A 24666-nucleotide genomic window follows, 5' to 3' on the forward strand; every position below is an offset into this window, starting at 1 on the left:
GGGCTTGTGCGTAAATGCATGCGTTTAAAAAAAAATGTTAACAGCTACTTACCCTCGCGCTAGTTTTCGCGGGTTCGATACCACTAATGACAAACGTTAGATTTTTATAGTCCAATCGGATGTTTGTATTGGTCTAGGCATTTGTTTAAGAGATATGTTGCAAGTAATTCATAATTTCAAATCCTACTGAGTTTTTGCGTGTTTAAGTTATTCTTATAAAAACGTTGACTATTTATTTTACCATTTTTAACAACGAAGGACGAAATTAAAACATTAAAGGTATTTCAAAATAATTCAAGTAATAATTAATAGAATATTTATTTTATATTATTTATACTACTCGATTTTTGTATTAACATGTTATAAGTTTATATTGTAGCAAACAAAATCAATAAAGAACCATGAATGTAATCATCGTTATCAGCATCTACTGTGTACAACAAATAGTTTTAACGAAAAAAAGAAATATTGGAACTGTTAAAACGGAAAAAATAAATATTCCTTTTCAGTAATATTATAAAATTGAATAGTTGCAGATGCTGTGTGGCTACGGCAGTGAAGAATATAGCCACCCCGTCTCTCTTCCCGTGGGTTTCGTAATAGGAGACTAAGGGATAACACAGTTCCACTACCACTGAAGTGATAAATCATCTTTAACAAAAAAATTGCTTACAATCGGAATAGTTAAAAGCGAATAAGTTTTAAAGATTACGTTATTTCATTAAATGACACTTTACAAAAATTATAAGGAGTACAAGGTATATTCAGAAACATTCAAAAGTAGTTGTATTTTATATCCTTTTATACAGCACCAAATCTTAATATATATAAATCTCGTGTCACAATGTTTGTCCGCGATGAACTCTTGATTGATTGATTGATTGGTTTAATGGCTTTCAGTTGTGCCAGAGAAGCACGGTGATGAACTCTTAAACTACTTAACCGATTTTAATCAAATTTGCACACCGTGTGCAGTTTGATCCAACTTGAAAGATAGGGTATATTTTGTTTTGATATATGTAATTATTATATTTAAGAAAAAAAAATAAGGCGATACGAAGTTTGCCAGGTCAGCTAGTATATTATAGATCTTTTAAACAAGCTTTCGTCGTTTTCTTTATTATGGAAGCTACAGTACTTTTTACTATAGCACCTGGGTAACTTATGTCACTATCAAAGTTTGTTGATATTGTTTGGAATGTATCATTCATTATACTTTTAAGTTTGTTTTCAATATCACACAAATTTTGAGCTGATTCAATTTTTTTATTTAAATCTTTAATTTGTTCTTTTTGTGTTATAATATTTTCTTTTAATTCACTTATTTCTCTTATTAAATTACTTTCATTATCTTTGAGTTCCCTTTCTTTTAATTTTGATGTCAATGTTTGTACTTCTTCCTCCAGATGGATTATTTGTTTATCTTTATCTCCACACAATTGTTTACAGTCACACGATTGTTTGGTTTTATTAATATTCGAATATTCAACATTACACAAATCACTAGGTTGAAGTATAGGCTCAAATGTATCACAATTAAATCCTTTTGACTGTATGAAAGCTTCATAATTTTTAATTTTCTTTTCATATTCATTCAATAATTTAATTGTAATCTCGTTTTGTAAGTGTGACATGTTACTTCTAGTAGAGCATTTGTCATCATTTTCCTGCCATTTTACTTTATCTAATACACAATCTAATTTATCATTAATTCTACTCATATTTATTCGTAATTCACTGTTACTGACTCTTTGTTCAGATATAAACATGATCATCTCATTACCTTCAGGTACAGCACTTACCGGAGTTTTTGTTATTTCCATAGTTTTCATAGTTACTATCTGTTGATCAGTATTTTGATAAATATTTTTATTTACCTCTGGCAATAACAATGGCTTGGGAGTAATTTTTATTTGTAAATCATTATTGTTGTCAATTTCTGCAGTATTTTTCTCCACGTTTCTCTTAATAATATTTTTGTAAGGTTTATGTCTAGATTTATGTTGGTTTATTGATTCATTTGTGTCTGAGGAATCACTTGTTTGTGTTATTAGATGAGTGGGTGGTAAAACTGACTGTCCCATAGTGGCCATTCTTTTTAAAATTGAATCCTTAGTTCTTCTGTTAATAGAAGAATCTGTATCACTTTCCTTACTATCATTTTTAGATTGATTTGCAATTCTAGGTGACAAATGTTGTCTATTTATATCATCATTTTGAGAAAGATTTTTCTTTGTATCCATGTATTTTAGACTAACTTGTAATCCTTTTAGAATATCTAAAATTTGGGTTATGTCATGTGAACTTGTATACACGCTCCAATATTTTTTATGATTATCATAATACGATATACTGATATTTTCTCTGACATTTATTACTAAGTCAGTGGTAAGTGTCAAGCTGGATAATATTGTCTTGTTAGAGTCATATAGAATTATGTTCTGAAGACCACTTTTTATAAGTTTTATTATCACAAAACCTATTTTTTCTTTAGACACATATGAATCTCTTAGCCTGAAATGATAAATGTTAATGTTTCAATAATTAAATATAAAAGTATACTTTAATGTTATAATTGTAATAATTTACCATTCATATGCATTTACTGTTGCAACATATAAAACTTGCTGTGTAGGTTTCTCTTCTTCGGGTTTATGACTTTGTGTAGGGAGTGGTGGAACATACTTTAAAGTGCTGTTTTCTTGTCCCTCGTCAGCTTGTATATTTTTACTAAATATTTTTGACAATGATGTACTAGAAATTAAAAATCAGTGAAAACTTATTATCATAAATAAGTATATAAATTTAAAACAAATTAAAATATAGTAATATAGGTACTAACCTAGATGATGGAGTAAAGTAATCTATATCAACTTCTTCATTTTCGAGCATTGTTTCTTTTAATTGTGCAACTACTTACATATATTATTATTTCTTTTTACGATTCCTTAAAATATACGAATTGCAAGAAACCGGTTGGAAAATTTCCTAACGATGAAACTTATATTAAATATTCTTCCACTAAATATTGACTACGAATTACACTTTTGATGTTATTTACCAAATTCGTTATGTCAACAACATTTTATCTATATTATTGAAATTCTAACTTTTACAATTAATTCATTTTCTGTTAGCCTAGTATCACTGATTGAATGTATAATAAGTATTAATTTTTTCAATGCTAATTATTTACAGTATACAGAAAAAAAATGTTGATACATATAATATTGTAATTGTCTTATATACTCTTTGATAATTGTATTAATAAAATTCTTCTAATTTGTTGATCTTTCATGACTACTGTCAAATTAAATGTCATAATTAATAATAGCTACGTTCGACTTAACGTCCGCAACGTCATCGACTTCGTAATAATCCAAATCAACAAAATAACGAAATGAAGTGCGATAAGTATAATATGTATTTATAGTATGATAGGAATGGAGGTGGTTTAGGTTTAAAAATTATCATTGTAGACAAGAAATGTTTAAAAACAATTAATTTTTGATTATAAAGTAATATATACGATCAAATTAGAAGAAAATCATGATTTTATTTGTTGTTTTTACGACATTCTGTGACTCTGCGTATGACATGACCCTCATCTGTTATAAAAAAACTTGGCAGTCCTAGTATATGTCAGAAATTTATAATGCGTTCCATTAAGCGACCGTAATAATCGCAACGCTTTTCTATCGTTCCACCTAAGGCCCGTGGTCGTCGCGAGCGATCGCTCGACGTCATAGATAACGTCACAGTTCGCGACGATATCGCGCCCACTTCGCCCTCAAAATATAGGTGATACATAGCGGGAATTAAAAAAAAAAACAACTGTCAGTGTCAAATCGTGAATGTTATCTCTCATTAAATTCGCCAAAAATGCAACAACATAATCAATATTGAATTAAGTTTTACTCTAATCCATGCGAAATATTTAGTCACAATCCCCACAGCTGTTTTTATAATGCCGCCATATTGCGAGCACACAGCTGACACCTGACAGCGCTCAAATATGCGTTCAACTTATAAAATTCGTCCACAACGCCCGCAGCGATTTTTACATTAGTGGAACGGCAATTTTAGCGGTCGTGGTCGATAGCATTGCGGGTCTTTAGTGAAACGCGCCCAATGTGACTTTTGTGACATAATATATTAAATATCTATTACAAGTTTAATTGAAACTTGAAGTATAGTATCTAGGTACCAGTGATCCCAAACGTATTATAAGATAATAATTTTACGATTCTAGGATTGTACGTGATTTGTACGATAATTCTGTCTGTCCTACCGAAATACTGAAATGACAACAGCAGGCTTACTCTTGAAACTCGATCCTATTTGAAATTTAGGATTGGGATCGAGAACTTGTCAATCGGTACTCTTGAACACTACACTAGCGCACGATTTGACTCAATTGCAGTGGAATTTTATGTAACTAATAGAAATTGGGATTTCTCGATCTTATACATTTTTTGCACTCTTGACAATATTTTGACGTTGACTATCGACTTGGAAATCGTGTTTGGGATCGAATTTACTCGTTTCAATAAAGTTAACTTTTTAGTGTTCGATTGTGTATCTTAAAGTGTTTTTTATTATGATAATGGCGCGACTGGCGCTTATTTTTAACATATATTAACTATGTATACTTTTATATTATCAACAATATCACAATCACAGTATTTATTAAAATAAAACTAATTGCGTAACAATTAGTCTTTTATCCTCTTTTAACCTAAGGTAGCAATTTTTAAATATAAATCACAGTATTTATATCTCTAATATTTAAATATAAATCACAGTATTTATGTTTCTAATATTTAAATAGAAATCACAGTATTTAAGTCTCTAATATGTTTTAACTATATTAATAAACTTTTGTATTCACTAATTTAAGCTTAACACTGGTAAAATTGCAGAAATTATTACAGAAGTAAATAAAGAAAGAAGATAAGTTAATTATGAATATTAAATTAAGAAAATACGTAATTGAGATAATTTGAAATTTAGAAGTCTCAAAATTGCGTCAGCCATAAGCTTCTTTTTAACAACAACACACATTATGCAGAATGTATAATATATCTTGCGTTTTTATGCTTAAAAAAATCAGTTTTAGGTTTAATTTAAGGAATTACAATATAAAAGATAATAATTAATTATTGGAGACACATTATAATTTAAAAAACAAAATTTCATAAATTAAATTTTATTTTCTTATTATTTTTTATTATAATGGCTACACGAGAAACCGATCGTCAATTCGATTTCAATTTCAATTCAATTGAAAGCTCGATTTGGTCAAGAGTACCAAAATATTGCAGATTGGAACTGGAACTGTATTGAATTCGTGTTTTTGTGAGATTGGGATTGAAGTCAAGAGTAAGCCTACAGGTAGGCACTTGAAATATTCACAAAATACTCAATTGTATTTTTACATTAACATTAAATAGTAAAATTAAAATGAAATAGATATTTAAGCGGGGTTCCAATACAAAAAACCCCATTTTTTTGCCTATTTTTGCTCGATATCAATAAATGGTAACAGGGAGACGCTTGAAATAGTCACAAAATACTTAATTGTATGTTTATTTTATTAATAAATAATAGAATAAAAAAAATAATTGATCAATTTTTTTTAGTCTAATTATTTTACTTAGTCAATGATACGGCACCCTTCGCGTGCAAGTTTGACTCGCACTTGGCCGATTTTGTTTCTTTTTTGGCCGACTGACATTTGAAAACAGCTGTTCAAATTTTTTTTTGGTGGACAACCATTTTTCTTAGCCGACTGACATTTGTAGTTTTGTACTATAATTTATATTTAAAAACTTAAATTTAAAAAAGTATTTTTTTTGGTTGTACGATAATTGTTCTGAAAGTATGATAATTTACGGCACTTTGTCGATTAGACGGGCAAAAATTTCTGGTAACACTTCTAGGTGCTTAAAAGTCTTTCATTTGGCTTAAAGGTCTAGATACCAGGCCATAAACTCCAAAAAAAAAAGTCTTTCATCTGACAGTGATAAATACCAGTATATAAGGAGAGAGAAGCGCGGGAACTTTGAAGTGAAAAGGCGGTCTTTTTTTTTTTCAAAAATATTTTATTAATTTTATAATTCATTCACTGGAGTTTTTTATAAATAAATACTTATAAATTAATCAAGAGATGGGGAGAAGTAAGAAAAGGAAAAAGAAGGAGGAAGGTAACGCTGAGGACGACTCGTTGAGCTCCGACTCCGAGTCCATAAAATCTGTTGAGCTAACAGACGCCGAAAGGTATGCCCCGTTTCGGGTAGCCGATTACGTGCGGCACTACCCTGAGAACGGGGGTAATTTTGACTATATTGTATTCCTGGAGAGTACAGAGGCTGACAAGCCAATCGGAACAAGAGACATGATGACACTCGCTAATAGCATAAAAAAATATAATAAAGGCGTGAAACAACTAAAACGCATTAATAAAAGTAAAGTTGGAGTTATCTTTGATAGACCTGCTTTTGCTAACGCGGTCTTAGGCAACAAAAAATATCTTGATGGGTACAAACTTAAAGCTTCCCTTCCGGCTGCCGCTACAGAGGTCACTGGGGTAATTTCTCATGTGCCTATAGAATTATCCAATAAAGAAATATATTCAGCTCTAACTAGCACGAAAAATATTATATCTATACGTAGATTTATGCGACGTGTAAGAGAAAATGGAGAAATAAAATTAATCCCCACAAAAACAATTTCTATAACCTTTTCCTGTCCCAATTTACCAGATAGTGTGGACCTCAACAGCTGGCGGTTCGAAGTACGGCAGTACATCCCGCCAGTAAAGCAGTGTCTAAAGTGTTTAAGGTATGGTCATATTGCAAAATTCTGTAAAAATTCACAAAGATGCAGCATTTGTGGCGAAGGTCACAATTTTAAAGATTGTCAGACTCCTTATACTGCAGCCAGTTGCTGTCACTGCTCTGGCAATCACATTGCCATATCCCCTGCATGCCCTGTTAAAAAAGAAAAAATCCAGCTTAACAGAGATAAATTTCAGAAAAAAAGCTTTGTTGATGTTTTAAACAGCTCTCACTTTCCATCATTAAACAAAACTGATCAGTTCTTATCTCTTTTAAATTCCGAAATAATACTCAAATCTATTACAGAAGCTTTAGTAAAACTTATAACACTAAACAAAAATAATGAAATACCTATCTCTTCCCAAAATATTAAAAATGTCCTGCAAGATACATTAAAAAAGGTTACTAATAAATAATTTGCACTTTATGGATACTTTAAATATTGTGCAATGGAATGCTCAGAGTATTCTACACAATCAACATATTTTTAATTATTTCCTTTTGGACAAAAATATTCACATTGCGTTAATTTGTGAGACTTGGTTAAAGCCTTGTCAAAAATTTAAGATACGTCATTACAATGTAATTCGTCTTGATTCAGGAAACACCCACAATGGCGTAGCCATATTAATACATAGCTCTATTTCTTATTCTAAAATTGATACTTTTTATGATGACTCCATTCAAAATGTTGTTGTTCGTATAAAATACTCTAGCAACAAAGAACTTACTATCATAAGCTTTTACAGTCCAACTAATTGCAATCCTGCTTTTTCTAAATCTAAACTAGACAGGTTAATTAAAAGTTTACCAGAACCAATCTTCCTAGCAGGAGATTTTAATGGCCTAAACTCAGCCTGGGGCTGTTCTACTTCTAATTGTCGAGGCAAAGACATTCTAGAGTCTATCAATAACAATAATTTGGTTATACTTAATGACGGAAGTATGACCACTGTTGGTTCGCACATATGGAGACAGAATGCTCTTGACTTAACCATAGTATCACCTTCATTGGCTCTAGAGTGTGACTGGTCAGTACATGACGATCCCTTAGGCAGCTACCACTTTCCTGTAATCACAAAAATTTTACTTAATAACAATCATTACAATGCCACTCCTATTCCCAATAGTAGCTCACTACCCTGCTTCCCTAACCTGAACAACGTTGATTGGAACATTTATAATTTAAATGTCCAACTATTGCTCACTGAATTTTCTCTTGATACACAAGACCCCCTTCATAACTACACAAAATTTACAGATATTTTACACTCAGCACTGTGGAAATCATCTTCTATTTCTAAGCACTCTTTGGTTAATACAGCTTTATCTTCATGCTCTCCTTCTAACTTAAATAAAAAAAAAAAACTTCTTCCTTGGTGGAATTTCAATTGCACCAAAGCCGTATTAAATAGCAAAAACGCTTATTTGACTTTTAAATCTGATCCCACTGAGGCTAATTACATTAATTTTAAAAGACTACAAGCCACCAAAAAATATATTATCAGAAATGAGAGAAGAAACAGTTGGATAAAACTTTGTGAACAATTTAACAGATCGACTCCTATATCAGTCATTTGGACGTATATGCGAAAATTTAACAAAAGCTATTCTCCACCTTCCCATAACAACTCTGACTATTCTTGGATCTTTGATTTTCTCAAAAAATATACTCCAGATACTGTAGAGCCAGCCTTTAATCTTAATTCTTTCTGCCATATTCTTCCTAATCAAAATTTTATTATAAAATCTTTTACCATTGTCGAATTAAATTCTGCTATTTCATCCAGAAAAGACTCTACACCTGGCCTTGACTACATTTCATATAAAATGCTTAAACACCTGTCTTCTCAATCTAAACTAATTTTATTAAATATCCTGAATCTTCTTTGGGAGCATAATCTTATTCCTATGGATTGGAAGGTTGATTGTTTAGTACCTATCTTAAAACCCAACAAGGACAAGTTTAACTTTGATTCATATAGACCTATAGCATTGACTTCTTGCATGGGAAAAATATTTGAACAACTTTTAAAACAAAGATTGGAACATTTCATAGAGTCTAATCATATTTTACCTTCTAATCAGTTTGGTTTTAGAAGAGGCAGGTCTTCAAGGGAGAGCATTGCTCACTTACATCTTGATATTTATAATGCTATACAATCAAAGCAAGCTCTCGCTGGAGTTTTCTTCGATGTAGTTGGAGCCTTTAATAATGTTAACCATCATATTCTATCCACGGAATTAGCTGCGATTGGTTTACCTGTAAAAGTTATACAATGGATTTTTAATTTTTTGCACAGTAGGAAGGTATTTGTTAAGTATAATAATAGACTTATTGGTCCAAGGCTTTCTCATAAAGGTACATGTCAAGGTAGCATTTTGAGTCCATTGATTTTCACACTTTATATACATAGATTAAACTTAATTCTAGGCTCTCATATATACAATTTACAGTTTGCTGATGATTTGGTAGTCTATTGTTCTAGTAATAATATAACTACCCTAAATCTTAAGTTAAACGAAGCTTTAGTTAAATTAAATTCTTATTTTAATTATCTTGCATTGGACATTAGCTTTGAAAAGTCTAAAGTCATAGTTTTTAATAAAGTAGGGTCTGAAAGAATTAAAATAAACTATAATAATATATCTCTTCTTATCACAAATGAAGTTAAATTTTTAGGTGTTATATTCAAGAATAACTTATCATGGAACAAATATGTAGACCACATAGTTGATAGAGCTCTTAAGGCTCTTAATATTTTAAAGTCTCTTGCAAAAACATATTGGGGTTCTGATCCAAAAATCCTTCTTACCCTATATAAATCTCTTGTACGCAGTCATCTTGAATATGGATTTCTATGTTTTTCTGCTAATGACAAGTTGGTTAACAAATTAAATATTATTCAAAATCACAGCCTGAGACTTATCACTGGCGCCATGAAAACAACCCCAATTAATTCGTTACAGGTCGAGTGCAACATTTCCCCTTTACACCTTAGATTTAAATATTTGAAATACTGTTTTTTGCTAAAACTGTTTTCCATTAGTAATCATCCTCTAATTAAAAAGCTTAATTACTTACATAGTAAATATCCTGTAAATGCTCCATTAACTTCTAATAACCCATTTATTCTCTTCGAATATTCATTCATGTTAAATCTAAATAACCAACACAAAATACACAGTTCTAGCAATTGGATGTGTCACGAAAAGGAGTTTGACTGTCTTATTAATCAAATCGATATTATTATTGACCATAAGCTAAAAGAGCGCCAGGAAGTTTACAACCTCATAGCACAATACTCTGATAAGTTCAAACAAGTTTACACAGATGGATCAAAAAATGATATAAATGTTTCCATGGCCTATTATGTACCTCATCTGAAGTTTGGCCAAGGCGTCAGATTGAAAAAGGAGATATCAATATTTACAGCTGAAGCTCTAGCAATTACTGCTGCCCTAGAATTCATTAAAAAACAAACTAATCAATATTGGCTGATCATTACTGACAGTATGAGCGTTCTAAAGGCTTTAGATAATTATCAATTCAGTGCTAATACAAACTTCATCATTTTAGAAATAAGACATCTCCTTTATCAACTATCCAGAAGAAACTACAACATCAAATTATTGTGGACACCTTCACATATAGGAGTAAGGGGAAATGAACATGTGGACTTTCTGGCACGTTCAATTGTTGACAGTGACAGCGGCAGCCCTGTTGATGAGAATGTTGCCGTACCATACACTGATCTATTAGTTGCTATTAAATCAAAAATCCTATCTGATTGGCGTGATCTTTGGCGACAAACCTTGTTAAGAAAAGGATCTTGGTATGCTCAGATAAATCAAGATATTGGAAAAAGTCCTTGGTTTACTAAATCGCATCAACATAGAAGCAGAAAATATTATACAATACTATGCCGCTTGAGATTTGGACATTGCAGATTTAATGCACATTTGAATCGTATGCGTATCATCTCATCGCCCGTTTGCCCACATTGCACCAACAACTCTACACAGTCTTTAGATCACATATTTTTTGAATGCTCCGCTTTTAATCTGGAACGCCTCTTATTTATAGCCAACTTGTTATCAACTTCTGGACCAAAAAATGTCCCGCGCAATACACAAGATTTATTGACTAATTTGGATAACTATACTAGTATATTTGAATTTATTTGCAATACTATCAATGATATTTGAAACAGGATCAGGACCTTCATTCATCGGATGTGAAATTTTATTTTGATATTTCAGGCTTCGGCCTACTACAGACTTGGTTTCGACCTCGCCTATCACTTATAGACAAAGAAGAGTAGACGAAAATATGAAATTTCAGACTTGGTTTCGGCCTTACTCTACCAGTCATCGAATCAGAAGAACAATAAAGTTACTTCAGACTTGGCTCCGGCCTTTTGATATATCAGAACGAAACTTACAAATTCAGACTAGGCTGTATGGATTATAGTCCTTTGCCTTTCCCTATTGGGGATAAATTTTAAAACAACAACAACCAGTATATAAGTGTATAATCTATGGTGATAAATACGTCGTCTATTAACATTTAATCGCAATAGGGAACAGCTGTAAAATATCAATTATCAAGTCTAAAACGTGTTCATTTAACTGTGATAAACTTGACAAAAATTAGCTGTGATAAAATTTCCTTTAAACATGTCTAACGCATACACGTGCATAACATGCCAGGTGATCTTCAAAACGGCAGATTTACAGCGTGAACATTACAAACTAGATTGGCACAGGTATAATTTGAAAAGAAAAGTCGCATCCATACCTCCTTTAACCATAGAGGAGTTCGAACAGAAGGCAAAAGAGCACAGAGAACAAGCAGAAAATGCCGATCGAGATGAATCAGTGTACTGCAAATATTGCTCAAAGTTTTTCAATACTAAAAACTCTTATAACAATCATCTTAACAGCAAAAAACATAAATTAGCAGAAGAAAAAAGTTCGGTAAATCAAGGATCGACCAGTGAAAAGAAAGAGCAAAGACAGTTAGAAAGAGATGACAGTCACTCAGATAGTAATAGTTTTGAAAAAATCGAAGCGAGTAAAGCTGGCCCTCCTCAACCAGAAAAATTCGTTGTTGTGAATGCCGATGAAGACTCTGGTGATGATGATATTGAAACAGATTCAGAAATTGAAGAGGTAAATATCTCCTTTGCTTTTTATTTGAAAAAAGGTATATGTATGTGTTTATGAACCAAGTATTAAAAAGACATTATTTACAATTCCCACACATTATGAAAAAGAATTAAAAATAGAACGAATAAAAATTTAATGAATAAATAATTATAAATTGAACTTTCTTATTTAAATCATTTTGTCCAAAACATACAGGATATTCAAATCCTAACTGTGCTCCTTCAATCATCTCACATGGAGCGTGATCTATTACACCTACAGAACCCCTTATTTTAATGAACGCAGTTAGGAGTTAAACCTGTACATTGTTAATGTTGCATTAAATTAATTACTGTATTATGTTTTTCAGCTTGACTCTGATGAATGGGAAGAATGTCGAATTAAAGGTAGTGATTCACTTATTAAACCTAGGGACTGCTTGTTCTGCGGTCACCACAGTAAGAACATGGTGAAAAATCTGAAACACATGTCTGAGGCTCATTCATTCTTTATTCCTGATGTTGAGTACTGTTCAGATGTTAAAGGACTCTTATTGTATCTTGGGGAGAAGGTAAGCAAAATTTATTCACCAAAGTTTATATTATATGAATAATCTACAGTGGAGCATATGTGGACATTATGGGTTAATGTTTAATCCAAGCAAGCCTAGAGCAAAGGGCTTAAGAGCAGCCCCATTAAGAGCAAAGTGCTAGGAATTTTCCTATTATATATTTGTCTAGTAGTATAACATTACGCAGGCTGTTGCAGTTAACCTTAGTATGAAACATTAATGAAATTAATTTATCTTTGTACTATCAAGATGTGTATTCCAATAATAGTTGTATGCACCTTTTCCTACCCAATGTTTGTTTATTAGTTATTCTTATTTAAGATATTAATAATGTTTAACTCTTTAAGATTTCACAAGGATTTATGTGTTTATGGTGCAATGAAGCTGGTCGTACATTTTACTCCATGGAAGCTGCAAGGGCGCATATGATTGACAAAGGTCATTGTAAAATGTTGCATGAGGGCCTTGCATTAGCTGAATATGCCGACTATTATGATTATAGGTATTAAAAAAAATTTATATGTAATAACTTCTTAGTATCATAATCATTTGTTATTTTCAATCAACATGTTTGTGCTGCTGCCTAAAAACAATGATGAAATTCAATTTATGTTATTTATTGGTGTTTATTTCCTTTTGGATATTCAAACAGAATTTGAAAACACTTGTTTCTATAATATTCTTTCATATACATATCATATGCATTTTTTACAAATGTTAAATGTTCTTTCCTTTAAAGTGCTTCATATCCTAATCAAGAAGGAGAAAATATGGATGTAGATGAGGAAGTTGAAGAGCCAGAGACTTTGGAAGGTGATGATTTTCAATTGGTGCTACCATCTGGTGTTACAGTTGGTCATCGCAATCTTATGAGGTACAGATATTTTTTATTATTTTATTAGCATAGCTTGTTTACTTCTTAACATTGTATTAACAACTTTTGAAACAAAAGTAACAAGTCCACTTTGTCTCATAAATTCATTCCAGTTGTGATGAGTTTTATGTGTAATAGTTATATTTAAAATTGTTTACATGTTCATTAATTTAATACAATAATTTTGTGATAACATAATGAGGCTGGATAACACACGATATTTCTAGTATGTAATTAATTTTATTTATATTTGTTTTAATAATTTATTTATATTTCTTTTTTTATTTATCTTTTACAGATATTATAAACAGAACATATCTCAAAATAGCCAAGCTCTAGTTAAGAAATCTGATCGTAAACTTCATAGAGTGCTAGGAATGTATCGGGCGTTAGGATGGGCACCAAAGGAACAAGCAGCAGCAGCCAAGTATGTATTGTTTATTGATTTAATTATGTAAAAGTACATATGTTATTAGAAATGATTATTTGTTTATTACTCTTTTTTGACTACACAAATATTCACATTGAGCACTGGATAAGTATCACAGTTTTACAAGTTTTTACTTACTGCCTAATAAAATAGTTTTGTAATGCAAAAACATTTAAGTAAAAAAAAACGAAATTGGTTATTAATATTGAAATTAACTTATCTTATTAATCAATAAATAATTTTTTTAAATATAATTGATCAATTGTAAATATGTATTAGAAGAAATATATTTACTTACAGGAAAGCTCGTGACATTCACTTTATGAAACGTGTGCAAGCCAAGTGGGAGATGAAAATGTCTATCAAAAGCAATAAGTTCCAGAAGCATTTCCGTCAACAAGTTAACTTCTAAAACACCTTATCATTTATTTTAGTTTTTTTTTTTTTTTACATTTTACATTTTACACTCAAAGGCCTCTAGTTTGAAATTCTTCTGTCAGGGGTCTTGAAATACACACAATACATAAGCACAAAGGACCACGACAAACATTGATATAGCCAATACAAGTGTCAGTCGTGAGCGAGAATCGAACACGAGAACGCCAACGCAACATCCAGGGCTGTGATCGCTGCTCCAATGCGTCGTCTTTTGTAAACCTGATATATAATAATAATTATATATCTATATAATTATGACTGTCCGTATGTAAGAACATAAAACAAGACCTATTTTCCTCCGGCGGAGGGTAAGACAGGGAGATGTAATATCAGCGAAACTGTTTACTGTTACTGACCTTGGATTGGGGGATCGAGGTATCGACGTCAACGGCGAATACATCTCGCACCTTCGTTTCACCGTAGATATTGTCATCTTTGCTTTCTTGATTATCGTCACGTTGGATTAGCTAGGCGAAATGCTCTAAACGAGTCCTACCGGCGAGTCTGTCTCGGTATGAACTTGAACAAAACGAAAGTTATTTTTAACAACCAAGTCATACCGAGACTGATATCGGTCTATGGTACCTTTCTCGAAGTTGTTGAGGATTATGTTTACCTAGGCCGTACCATCAAACTAGGCCGCAACAACTTTGAGAAGGAGGCCGATAGGAGGATTCGGTTGGGCTGAGCTGCGTTTTACAGACTTCATCGAGTCTTCACTTCGAAGATTCCGCAATGCTCGAAGACAAAGGTCTTCGAGAAATGCAACCTGCCTGCGTTAACATACGGAGCCGAGACGTGGACACTGCCGAAGGGACTGGTCCACAAGCTTAAAGTCGCTCAAAGTGATATGAAATCGGCTATGCTTGGGGTATCTCTCAAAGATAGGATTAGAAATGAGACTATCCGCGAGAGAACGAAAGTAACCGACATGGCTCACAGAATTAGCAAGTTGAAGTGGCAGTGGGCTGATCACCTGTGTCGCAGGACCGACGGCCGTTGGAGCTGACGTGGCCTGAATTGGAGACCGCGTCTCGGCAAACGCAGTGTGGGACGTCTTCCGGCCCGCTGGACTGACGATCTACGTAATATTGCCGGTGTAGGCTGGATGAGGATTGCGTAAAATGTCTGGTGCGAACTTGGGGAGGCCTATGTCCAGCAGTGGACTGCATATGACAGTTTTGAGATAAAGATTTGTTCACAGAAAGTATTGCCTTGTTTATTTGTTCGCTAAAGAAACAAAACTGTATTCAATTAACAAACATGTTGAAAAAATAATTAGTTTTGATTATAGTCAACGAGATACGCATCATAATAGATAACTCGAAATTACTCGTCAGGTCTCGATCGAATTTAAATGGCTGTTCCCATGGCAAGCATCAGCTTCAAATTAAAAAAAAAGAATCAACAAAATCGGTACATCCAGTTATGAGGTAGCACACAAAAACATACGGTCGAATTGATAACCTCCTTGATTTGAAGTCAGTTAAAAATGAGCTTAAAAGAAGGCTGTGTTTGCATACGTTTCAAAAATCTATGGCATTTAGTAGGAATAAAATCTATTCCCAAAGATATTGTGTAAAAGTAATGTGTAATTGTGTTGTGAATTTCGTTTTTGTTTTACAATGTAATAAATCATATTTTTAAAAAGCTAACTTTTTACATAGAATGTATGTAATGCTTTTTTATTTATGAATACATTTGGTTCACTGCACATAGTAATAAAATTGTTATTGTCAAATAGATAGGCCTATATTTTAACCCTATATTTTATGTTGAAAAAACTTGACTCAACTTGCAATTAATGACTTTCTCCAGTTGTTTCGATAAACCGTTGTTATTGTTGAAAAAGGTACAATAAAATTCATATATACATATTTTTTAATTTTATTTCCCTTGACTTGTGTTTTAAATATTTATATTTTTTTTTCATTGGCATTTCATTAGTTGTTTCTGCTTGATCTAAAGTCCAAGGTATTTGAACTGGATTTCTGTCAATTTTTACATTGATTTTGAACAAAGGAAACGCATTTACTTTACCATTAAAGTATTTTTTTATGAATTTTGATAATCCTTGATCGATGACGTATTTACTGTCCACATCTGGAATTTTTTTGAAAAATTTCTCCATAACGCTTTTGACGTCTGCTTCATTATTGTTTATTGTAAACTCCAAACCGTTAGTTAAAGCGATGAAACTAACGATCTAAAACATCAATATTTATATTTATTATAATCTTACTTATGTGCTTTATTAAAATAGTTTTTTATTGTAATGAAACAACTTTTTCGGATTTTGTCTCGGTTTATTAAGTTTTTTAGATGCGCGAAGATACTTAACAGCAATCGTGCTCACGGAAGGACTAGTATCCGAAAAATATCCAAAACGACGGGCATAAATAAAAAAAAGACGTGGAACCGCCTGTTTTAATAGTTTTGACACAAATTGTATTTTGTTCGACCTTTTTTTCGTTGTAACTTTTTTTTATGTCACTAGGTCGGCAAACAAGCGTACGGCTCACCTGATGGTAAGCGATTACCGTAGCTTATAGACGCCTGCAACACAAGAAGCATCGCAAGCGCGTTGCCGCCCTAATCCCCAATCCCCCCCAGGACTGGTCACCTTACTCACCAACAGGAACACAATACTGCTTAAAACAGCTAACAGTATTATTTTGCTGTGATCTTCTGTAAGGTCGAGGTACTACCCCAATCGGGCTGCTCCATATTTTGAGCAGGAAATTCCTGCTGTGCTTTACCTCAGTTAACTAAAATGATGTGTTAGGATCGTGCGTGCATTGGAAGGATTGGAGGCATAGACAAAGAGCTCATAGAGTTTATATCCGCCCATGCTGCGCCACATGTTCTGTGAATACTACTTTGTTTGTATGCACACGTGTAGAATACTTGTTTGTTTTTAAAGATTCGCAGAATATAATCCAAACTGAAAGGCTATTTACAATCCAATTGGGCTAGTAAAAACGGATTGATCGGGATCACATTAGGCGGGAGACGGTTGCTAAGATTATTTGTCACCGTTTTCAGTGATGTTTTAGTTTATCTGAAAACAAATGCCCTTAACAAAACTTCTCAATCTATGTACTACGTAAGTACACAGGAATATACATATAATAATATAAAAAAGGGGGCGTGGGAAACAACGGGCGTGCTTAAAAATCTTTCCGTGTATTTTAGCCATTTAGGAACTTTTATATCTTTCAAAAAACAGAAGAGACGCAATCGGATTTATCTTTGCTTCGTTTCGCCTTTTGCCGTAAGCCTATTCTATGTAATTTACTTTAAGAACACATTACTTATTTCAAATTTTTGTTTAACATACCAAGAGAGGGTTTGGATCCACAATATAATCTTAACCTATTTCTAGGGACTAAAAAAGTTTAATCTTTCTTATATAGGTATATAAAAATAAAAACTTACGGTAACTGTTACGTAAGCCACCATTTTTAGAGGAAACTTATACATATTGCATTGGAAAAATGTATTATCGGTTTAACGTTAAAATATTAAAAAATAACATTATTTTCATTTTTCTTGATAGTTACGCTCATTAACTGTCATATGGGTTTAAGTAATAAAATTAAAAAAGGTAAAACAGTCGAAAGTTTATTAACAAAATATATAGTATATAGGTACACATAGGTTATAATTTTCTTAAAATTAGTAGTATGTTTAACATTGACCGTACCTATATAATCTTCACTTCTTATATCAACTGATTATACTTTTAGCGGCGAACATTATTTCGATGGTGGTGTTTGTACGGGCAAGTCTAAAATACCGCGAGGTGTGATACCTCTTCTGGAGAATCCTAAAGCCGCACGTAGTATACATAAGCCCGCGTCAATAGTCCTTTTTCTGTCCGAATCGTTGCCGAGCGCTGGATTTATTTCCACGAGATCAATAGCTCGGAGGCGACCCGTTCCATGGATAATCTCCATCAGCCGAATAGCCTCCCGAAGTGTTAGGCCGCCGCGCACTAAAATTTATTTTGTAGCAAAATTGGTTTATCAAATGAATAGATTAATAAATCTAGGATATGCTTTTAGTGTAATATTGTTTGTAAGAATGTAAGTCTTTAATTTTATTTTTGATTAGGATAGTGTATTTTCATACCTTAAGAAATAAGCGAGTTTAGAATAAAGTAAGAGTAGGTAGGTATACGTAGGTGCAGTTGAATAAGTAAACAAGAATTAAAACGATGGATATGGATTGCACGATAAGCACGTCACTTAGTTTACTAAATGGCATGGGCTTAATGTTACCTACATTAATCAAACTAGCACTAAAATGCGCCACCATTAGTATACAATACAAGGTGTAGTTCGTACCATTATTACTGTCTTGCTTATCTACACCTTGAAAACAAAATTCATATCCCAAAAATATTTCATCATCATCATCATAGCCTATACAGTCCACTGCTGGACATAGGCCTCCACAAGTTTACGCCAAAAATAACGTGAACTCATGTGTTTTGCCCATAGTCACCACGCTGGGCAGGCGGGTTGGTGACCGCAGGGCAGGCTTTGTCACACCGAAGACGCTGCGAGTCTTCGGCCTGTGTATTTTAAAGCCAGCAGTTGGATGGTTATCCCGCCACCTGTTGGCTTTTTAAGTTCCAAGGTGGTAGCAGAACTGTGTTATCCCTTAGTCGCCTCTTACGACACCCACGGGAAGAGAGGGGGTGGCTATATTCTTTGGTACCGTAGCCACACAGTACAACACACACACAGTACAAATATATTTGGAATAGTGTAATACTTAGTAGGTATATAATTGTAAGTAATAAAAAAGTGTTATTTTATAAAATAGCAAAACGCAAAAGTTATAACTAACCAGGAGTGCCAGTACTAGGTGCTTCTAAGGCATCTAAAGAATCAATATCGAAGCTGACATGAATCGGCTTATTCCCATCTGGATCTATCCGCTGAAGAATATGCTTTATGGATTTTTGTATGCCGTACCTGTTGGAAATATTATTTTTGTATTTAGATTAGATTAGATTATAATTGTATTTAAAGTCTGTGAAAATTACCTAAATATTAGACAACTAGATAAAAAAATTAAGGAAGAAAAACGATTTGAGATCATTTTTTGTACCGTATTATGCAGACGAATATTTATTACACTACACCTTTACAATTTTAAACTGGTATGGAGTTAGTGACGCAGCAGTTGGAAACATTTACTTACCGCCTGCCGCGATCAGTGATATAAATATTTAACTTACTCCTCGATATCTTCCATTGCGAAAGCGGGCACGTCGTATTTTTCTATCGCTAACCTTTCGTATTCGTCTACGGATCGCAAGCCAACGTATCCGAGATTCTTTATAGAAAATCTGCAAATATTTTTAGACATTCAAATATAGCATTTTATTTTACGTAACAATAAAGTTGGTTTTATTTTAAGTAAAATAAAAGTATATAACAGAGTGATTCAATTCAGTAGGGATATAATATTTTTATACTGTAATTTATCTGACGTACAACCTGCATGTACTTAAAGATATACTGCTATAGTGTAACAATGACTGCACACGTCCCAATAATGAGTAATGTATTCTTATACTATTGGAAATATGTCAGTTTAATCCGCTACCCTACTAAACTACGAAATGGAGGTATCCCAATATATGCTGGGACGTACAGATTTTCTTAAAATGTTTTTTCTTCAAAAGTGCTTAATTAAACTTGAAAAATTAGTGTAAATTTCAATTTGATAATTTTCTTTTGATTAATAGCAAAAATACACTCGAGGAACAAAACATGTATTAATATTGAGTAATGTTGACTAAAATAGCTTGCTAAAAATAATCGTGTTGCGGAAAAAATAAATCAGACAATATAACACACGCCTTTACACTATGGTATATTAAAGATAATTTACTTAGGAACTTGCCAGTCCATAGTGGGTAAGTAGGGCCAGTAATCTGATAACTCCTTCACGAGCAACGCGACGGGCATACCGTGCACCGAACCTGAATTAGACGTCTTGTTTGTGTTTAGATCCGCGTGTGCATCCACCCATATGAGAATCATATCTTCATTGACTCTGTAGTGACCGTCGACCGTTCCTGAGAAAAAGTGCTATAGGTACTATTTACTACTTAGATTTCATAAACACACAGAACGATTTGGCATTGAACAGAGGTTTTATAAAATTATATTATTCACGAATAAAGCAATTAAAAGATAAATTAGATATGGTTGTGACATCTGACCGAACGTATAAATTTAAAAAGTGGCAAAGTACAGTAGGTATATAACAATACAATATTTATTCAAAAGGAGTAATTTTTTGTCATAAATAAAAATAAGTAAAAAATAAAATTGAATTGTACTAACTTACCAACTCCTATGGAATGATCGCCGCCAATAGTAACAGCTACTCTATCATCTTTGAGAACTTGTGATACCATATCGGAGAGATTTTTGTTACAAGCAGATATTAGAGGAAGATTGGTCATATTATCCACATCTACTGGTTCATAACATGTTGGGATCTCAACGTCACCATAATCTTTAACATCCATTCCATCTGACAAAATATAGTGAAAAAATTAAACTTAAGTTTGCATAATTTGACATATACAAGTAGACTAAAATACGCACTTAAACTCGTCGAGAAGAGAAGAGATTTTAATAATTAAATTATGTTATAATTTTCTATTTAATATACGTAACTACATAATGTTAAACGTCTAAATCTTTGTTTTAAAATAAATTTTCGAGGCCTTTCCCAAACGAGTGTTTACGACTACTCACTGGGAACACTTAACAACAATGCATTTTAAATAAGATTTAGAAATAATAAAACTTTTTTTATTATTTTTTATTATTTTGGACTGTATCTAAAAATATGTTAGTAATGTAAGGTGATAGGACACATTAAGTAGAAAACAAAGTGTGAGACAAACAAGGCAGATCGATTTATTTACTTTTAAAAATATTTTATCTTGACTTAAAACTTCTATAAATTATAACTTCTACAAGTATATTGTAAATTTTATCTACACCCATGCTTTAAATCCTCTATAAAAGATTCTGAAACAGTTAGCTTATTGCCAAAATTAAAACACCCAATGTCCTAATAACTATAATATCATCCAAACTGATGATATAATGTTGTACCTACTGAATTTCACAATAAAATACTCTTTTGTTTTTTATTCGATCCCTTCTGCGCAAAGGAATCACTCAACAGCCACATTCTTGCTGCTCGATGCGTGGTTGCGCGTTTCACTACAAGAACGCCGCGCGATGTAAAAAAAAAAGTAGGTTATTTGAATCCCCGCCATTTTTCTTCGATATTTTTATTGTTTTGTCTACAAATATTTTTTAACAAAAAAAAACCGACTTCAAATAGGAAACTAAAAAGTAAAAAACTGATAGCTTAGCGTGTTCTCCGAAGCTAGGCGGGGAGACCCACAAGGATTAACAAACAGGATCGAAAATAAATATTTGTATAAACATAAATATCCACTCAGAGCGGGAATCGAACTCGCGATTGACGGTGTTTAGGTGCCGCCGGCACGGCACACACACCATTATATCAGATCGATCGTCTAACAACAAAAGTTAACTGTTGTAAATTATTGAGGAATTTCCTCGACCGTTTATAGGCTCCATCATCAGACATGGAATGACACTTATAACTCATATGGATGCAAAGTTCTCATCAATAGGAAATGAATTAAGTTCAAATAGCAGGTAATTGCTGTATATCGTTGAGGAGTTCCATCCACTGTCTCTCGACTCTATCATCAGACCGACTCCAGACCTTCATTAAATAGTATTGCTTTAAACTACTTAATGAAAAAACTATAAAACTTACTAATCGCCACTACGATTTTCGATTCGATTTTTTTTGGGACTCCATCATTAGACCCTGGATTTATCATGGACCCTTGGAATATCTCCTTTCCAACAAAAAATATTCACCAAAATCGGTTCATGAACGACGAAGCTATCCGCGAACACACACATAAAATATATATATACAATTATTCACCGTTGAATTGTAAAATCTCCTTTTTTTGAAATCGGTTTAAAAAGAAGCGATTCAAGTTTTATGTATTGAGTACATCGGGATCGGAACCTTCCAACATTAAAGAACATATTCAAGTACATTTATATTAATACAATAATTACACTATACAAAATGCTTATTACTACTACAATAAATAATTCTTTCATTAGTACTTAGTTTATTTGTATATACCTACTCAGTATTGGATGATATTAGTTTACTAGGACAGGCTGTTTTAATGTTAGCAGTACGCTAACTGTTTCAGACTCATTAATAAAGGATTCATAATTATTATGAATGTAGATAAAGTCTTGTATGCAATTGTTGATAATTAGATATTAAAATACTTATGTGATACTATTATCACATGATTTTGCTTCAGTGCTGCCAACTTTGGGAATTTTCTCCTAGGGATATTTTGAAAATAGCGGGAAAGTTTTAGGGGATAAATTTTTTAGGGTATATTTTTGGGAATTTTTAATTTGTCAGAACGTTATATATTTTTGTATAAAAAACTAATCAAAAATAATTCCTCAATTATCAATTTTTAAAAGAACACATTCAGTGAATATACCTACGTAGAGTAAAGTAGAATACAAAATAATTTTATTTTCTATTTAAGAACCTTTTGAAAAATAAAAAATAATAAAAAAAATAATCTGACGGATTTTTAAATAATTTCAATTTTAGGTTAGGGAAGAATTAGGGAAAAGTTTTTTCAAGAGTTGGCAACATTGCTTCGCCTCGAGTGATAAGCCCATATTCGTGTTTTAATACCCCTATTATACGACAGTTGCATAAATAACTTAGCATTTAACTTCAATAAGTCTTAAATAATAAAATTAAACTATATAACATATAATATTAAGTTTTAAGACATTCGCGATCACTAAAAACGAAAATTTGAAATTTCAACATTACGGATGAAACAGGTTCAAAGTACCAAATCTTATTTCTATGAAACTGACCATGATTTTTTGACAAGCTTTAAATGATTGATAATACTTTACACAAATAGGACACGAGAGTGAATAATATAATCATATTTTTTCAAAAAGGATAATAATTATGTATCTTTACTTACCAATTTCCTTAAGTTTTTGTATGAGCCCCGCTGATCTCATAGCCGCTGGGGCTATACTCACGCCGTACTTCTTCTGGCCCTTTTCGAATGGCACTCCAATTATTCCCAATTTCTTTAAGGGCTTCCACTTTTGGGTCATGTTTCTTGTAAAAATCCTTACGGAATTCATTTTAATTTAGTAAAATGCACTTTGTAATTCTAATACTGCTTCTTATTAAGCACAAAACAGACTGATATTTTAACTGATAAGGGCTCTGAGAGACAACAATTCATTATCTCGTAAAGTCAAAGGTTAACAATAAACATTTTTACGATTTTTTGTATATTTTTTGTATCATATTTCAAATAATTTAATTTTTAGTTCATTATTATAGTAATAATTAATTGATATAAAACAGAAGATTTTGTTTCTTTGAAAGCATATACCGAGATCTAAGAGACCTATTTAATTTTTTTATTTAGATTCTTTAAAAATATTGTAAAACATTACACTAAGATCATTGGAGGAGCCATAATGCTATTAATAGTTAACAAATAACTGATACGTACTCGAATGTTGCTAATCTCCAAATTATCTAATCCTTTATTAGATATAAAAAATATATTATATAAAAATGTCGTTCAAAACTTGATTAGATCCACACACGAACAGCCCCAGATAAAATACGCTCTATTATACGTTTTAAATTATTTTTGGATGTATCTTAAATGCTTACAGAAATGAGTATGCTTGAGGTTGAGAGATTTTTAATTTGCTTTGTATGCTAATTTTGATTGGAAAATAGCCGAAGCAATTGGATCTCGAAATGAGGTGATAATTTAAGCCGAACATAACAAGTATTAAGTAATTTAATTATTAAATTGTTACGTTAGTAAAAAAAAGAAATGATTTTGTCCGTTTTGAATTTTTTGAAATAGCATTTGAAGAATATTTAATGACGGTGTGGGCTACTTATCATTAATTTATGTAAATTATATTTTTTTTTGTGATACACGTATATTAAATATTAATATTTGATGCATAAAAATAAAATATTAAATTATATATTTATTAAAGAAGCATATCCGCACGATACCTGTAGTATACGGCGGATTTGACATTAGCACTTTTCTCGCGATTTTTAATCTGACATCTAATTTGTCCATTATAAGGGAATGGTCTAGAAATACTTTACGGTGTATAATCAAGAATTTTGACTAGGTAGATGTAATTTTGTGATACATGAG

The 24666-nt window shown here is 32.2% G+C and overlaps 3 protein-coding genes across 5 annotated transcripts; 1 reads left to right on the top strand and 2 right to left on the bottom strand.

The window, feature by feature from the left end:
- Positions 1 to 1058: 1058 nt before the first annotated feature.
- On the bottom strand, positions 1059 to 3314 carry LOC123660594. The gene is made up of 3 exons (XM_045595652.1): positions 2843 to 3314; positions 2590 to 2754; positions 1059 to 2514 (listed from the first exon to the last, which is right to left on the bottom strand). The coding sequence occupies exons 1-3, from the start codon at positions 2890 to 2892 to the stop codon at positions 1083 to 1085; spliced, it is 1647 nt and encodes a 548-aa protein (XP_045451608.1). The 5' UTR covers positions 2893 to 3314; the 3' UTR covers positions 1059 to 1082.
- Positions 3315 to 11384: 8070 nt separating this feature from the next.
- LOC123665105 (zinc finger protein 622) lies at positions 11385 to 14277 on the top strand. 3 transcript variants are annotated; one of them, XM_045599461.1, is made up of 7 exons: positions 11385 to 11819; positions 11862 to 12014; positions 12361 to 12561; positions 12909 to 13063; positions 13301 to 13435; positions 13734 to 13862; positions 14166 to 14277. In XM_045599461.1, the coding sequence occupies exons 1-7, from the start codon at positions 11520 to 11522 to the stop codon at positions 14275 to 14277; spliced, it is 1185 nt and encodes a 394-aa protein (XP_045455417.1). In that variant the 5' UTR covers positions 11385 to 11519. The 3 variants fall into 3 exon arrangements, with proteins under 3 accessions (XP_045455417.1, XP_045455409.1, XP_045455421.1); XM_045599465.1 differs by having other exon boundaries at positions 11497 to 11814; positions 11941 to 12014; XM_045599453.1 differs by having other exon boundaries at positions 11385 to 12014.
- A 3637-nt stretch (positions 14278 to 17914) lies between these two features.
- LOC123665125 (arginase, hepatic) lies at positions 17915 to 23608 on the bottom strand. Its single transcript, XM_045599474.1, has 6 exons — positions 23440 to 23608; positions 20676 to 20864; positions 20214 to 20400; positions 19555 to 19665; positions 19161 to 19288; positions 17915 to 18300 (listed from the first exon to the last, which is right to left on the bottom strand). The coding sequence occupies exons 1-6, from the start codon at positions 23606 to 23608 to the stop codon at positions 18062 to 18064; spliced, it is 1023 nt and encodes a 340-aa protein (XP_045455430.1). The 3' UTR covers positions 17915 to 18061.
- Between the last annotated feature and the right edge of the window lie 1058 nt (positions 23609 to 24666).

Source organism: Melitaea cinxia, chromosome 2 (genome assembly GCF_905220565.1).
Source record: "Melitaea cinxia chromosome 2, ilMelCinx1.1, whole genome shotgun sequence".
NCBI lineage: Eukaryota > Metazoa > Arthropoda > Insecta > Lepidoptera > Nymphalidae > Melitaea > Melitaea cinxia.

What these genes read in the sequence shown, in the direction of transcription:
- LOC123660594 (XM_045595652.1), bottom strand. Translation starts at nt 2,892, where the DNA reads ATGCTCGAAAATGAAGAAGTTGATATAGATTACTTTACTCCATCATCT. An exon ending in TACTTTACTCCATCATCTAG is followed by an intron (nt 2,755 to 2,842) that starts GTTAGTACCTAT and finishes TTTAATTTCTAG; the next exon opens with TACATCATTGTCAAAAATAT. An exon ending in ACAGTAAATGCATATGAATG is followed by an intron (nt 2,515 to 2,589) that starts GTAAATTATTAC and finishes TTATCATTTCAG; the next exon opens with GCTAAGAGATTCATATGTGT.
- LOC123665105 (XM_045599453.1), top strand. Translation starts at nt 11,520, where the DNA reads ATGTCTAACGCATACACGTGCATAACATGCCAGGTGATCTTCAAAACG. An exon ending in GGTCATCGCAATCTTATGAG is followed by an intron (nt 13,436 to 13,733) that starts GTACAGATATTT and finishes TATCTTTTACAG; the next exon opens with ATATTATAAACAGAACATAT. An exon ending in GAACAAGCAGCAGCAGCCAA is followed by an intron (nt 13,863 to 14,165) that starts GTATGTATTGTT and finishes ATTTACTTACAG; the next exon opens with GAAAGCTCGTGACATTCACT.
- LOC123665125 (XM_045599474.1), bottom strand. Translation starts at nt 23,608, where the DNA reads ATGAATTCCGTAAGGATTTTTACAAGAAACATGACCCAAAAGTGGAAG. An exon ending in ACAAAAACTTAAGGAAATTG is followed by an intron (nt 20,865 to 23,439) that starts GTAAGTAAAGAT and finishes ATATTTTGTCAG; the next exon opens with ATGGAATGGATGTTAAAGAT. An exon ending in ATGGACTGGCAAGTTCCTAA is followed by an intron (nt 19,666 to 20,213) that starts GTAAATTATCTT and finishes AAATATTTGCAG; the next exon opens with ATTTTCTATAAAGAATCTCG.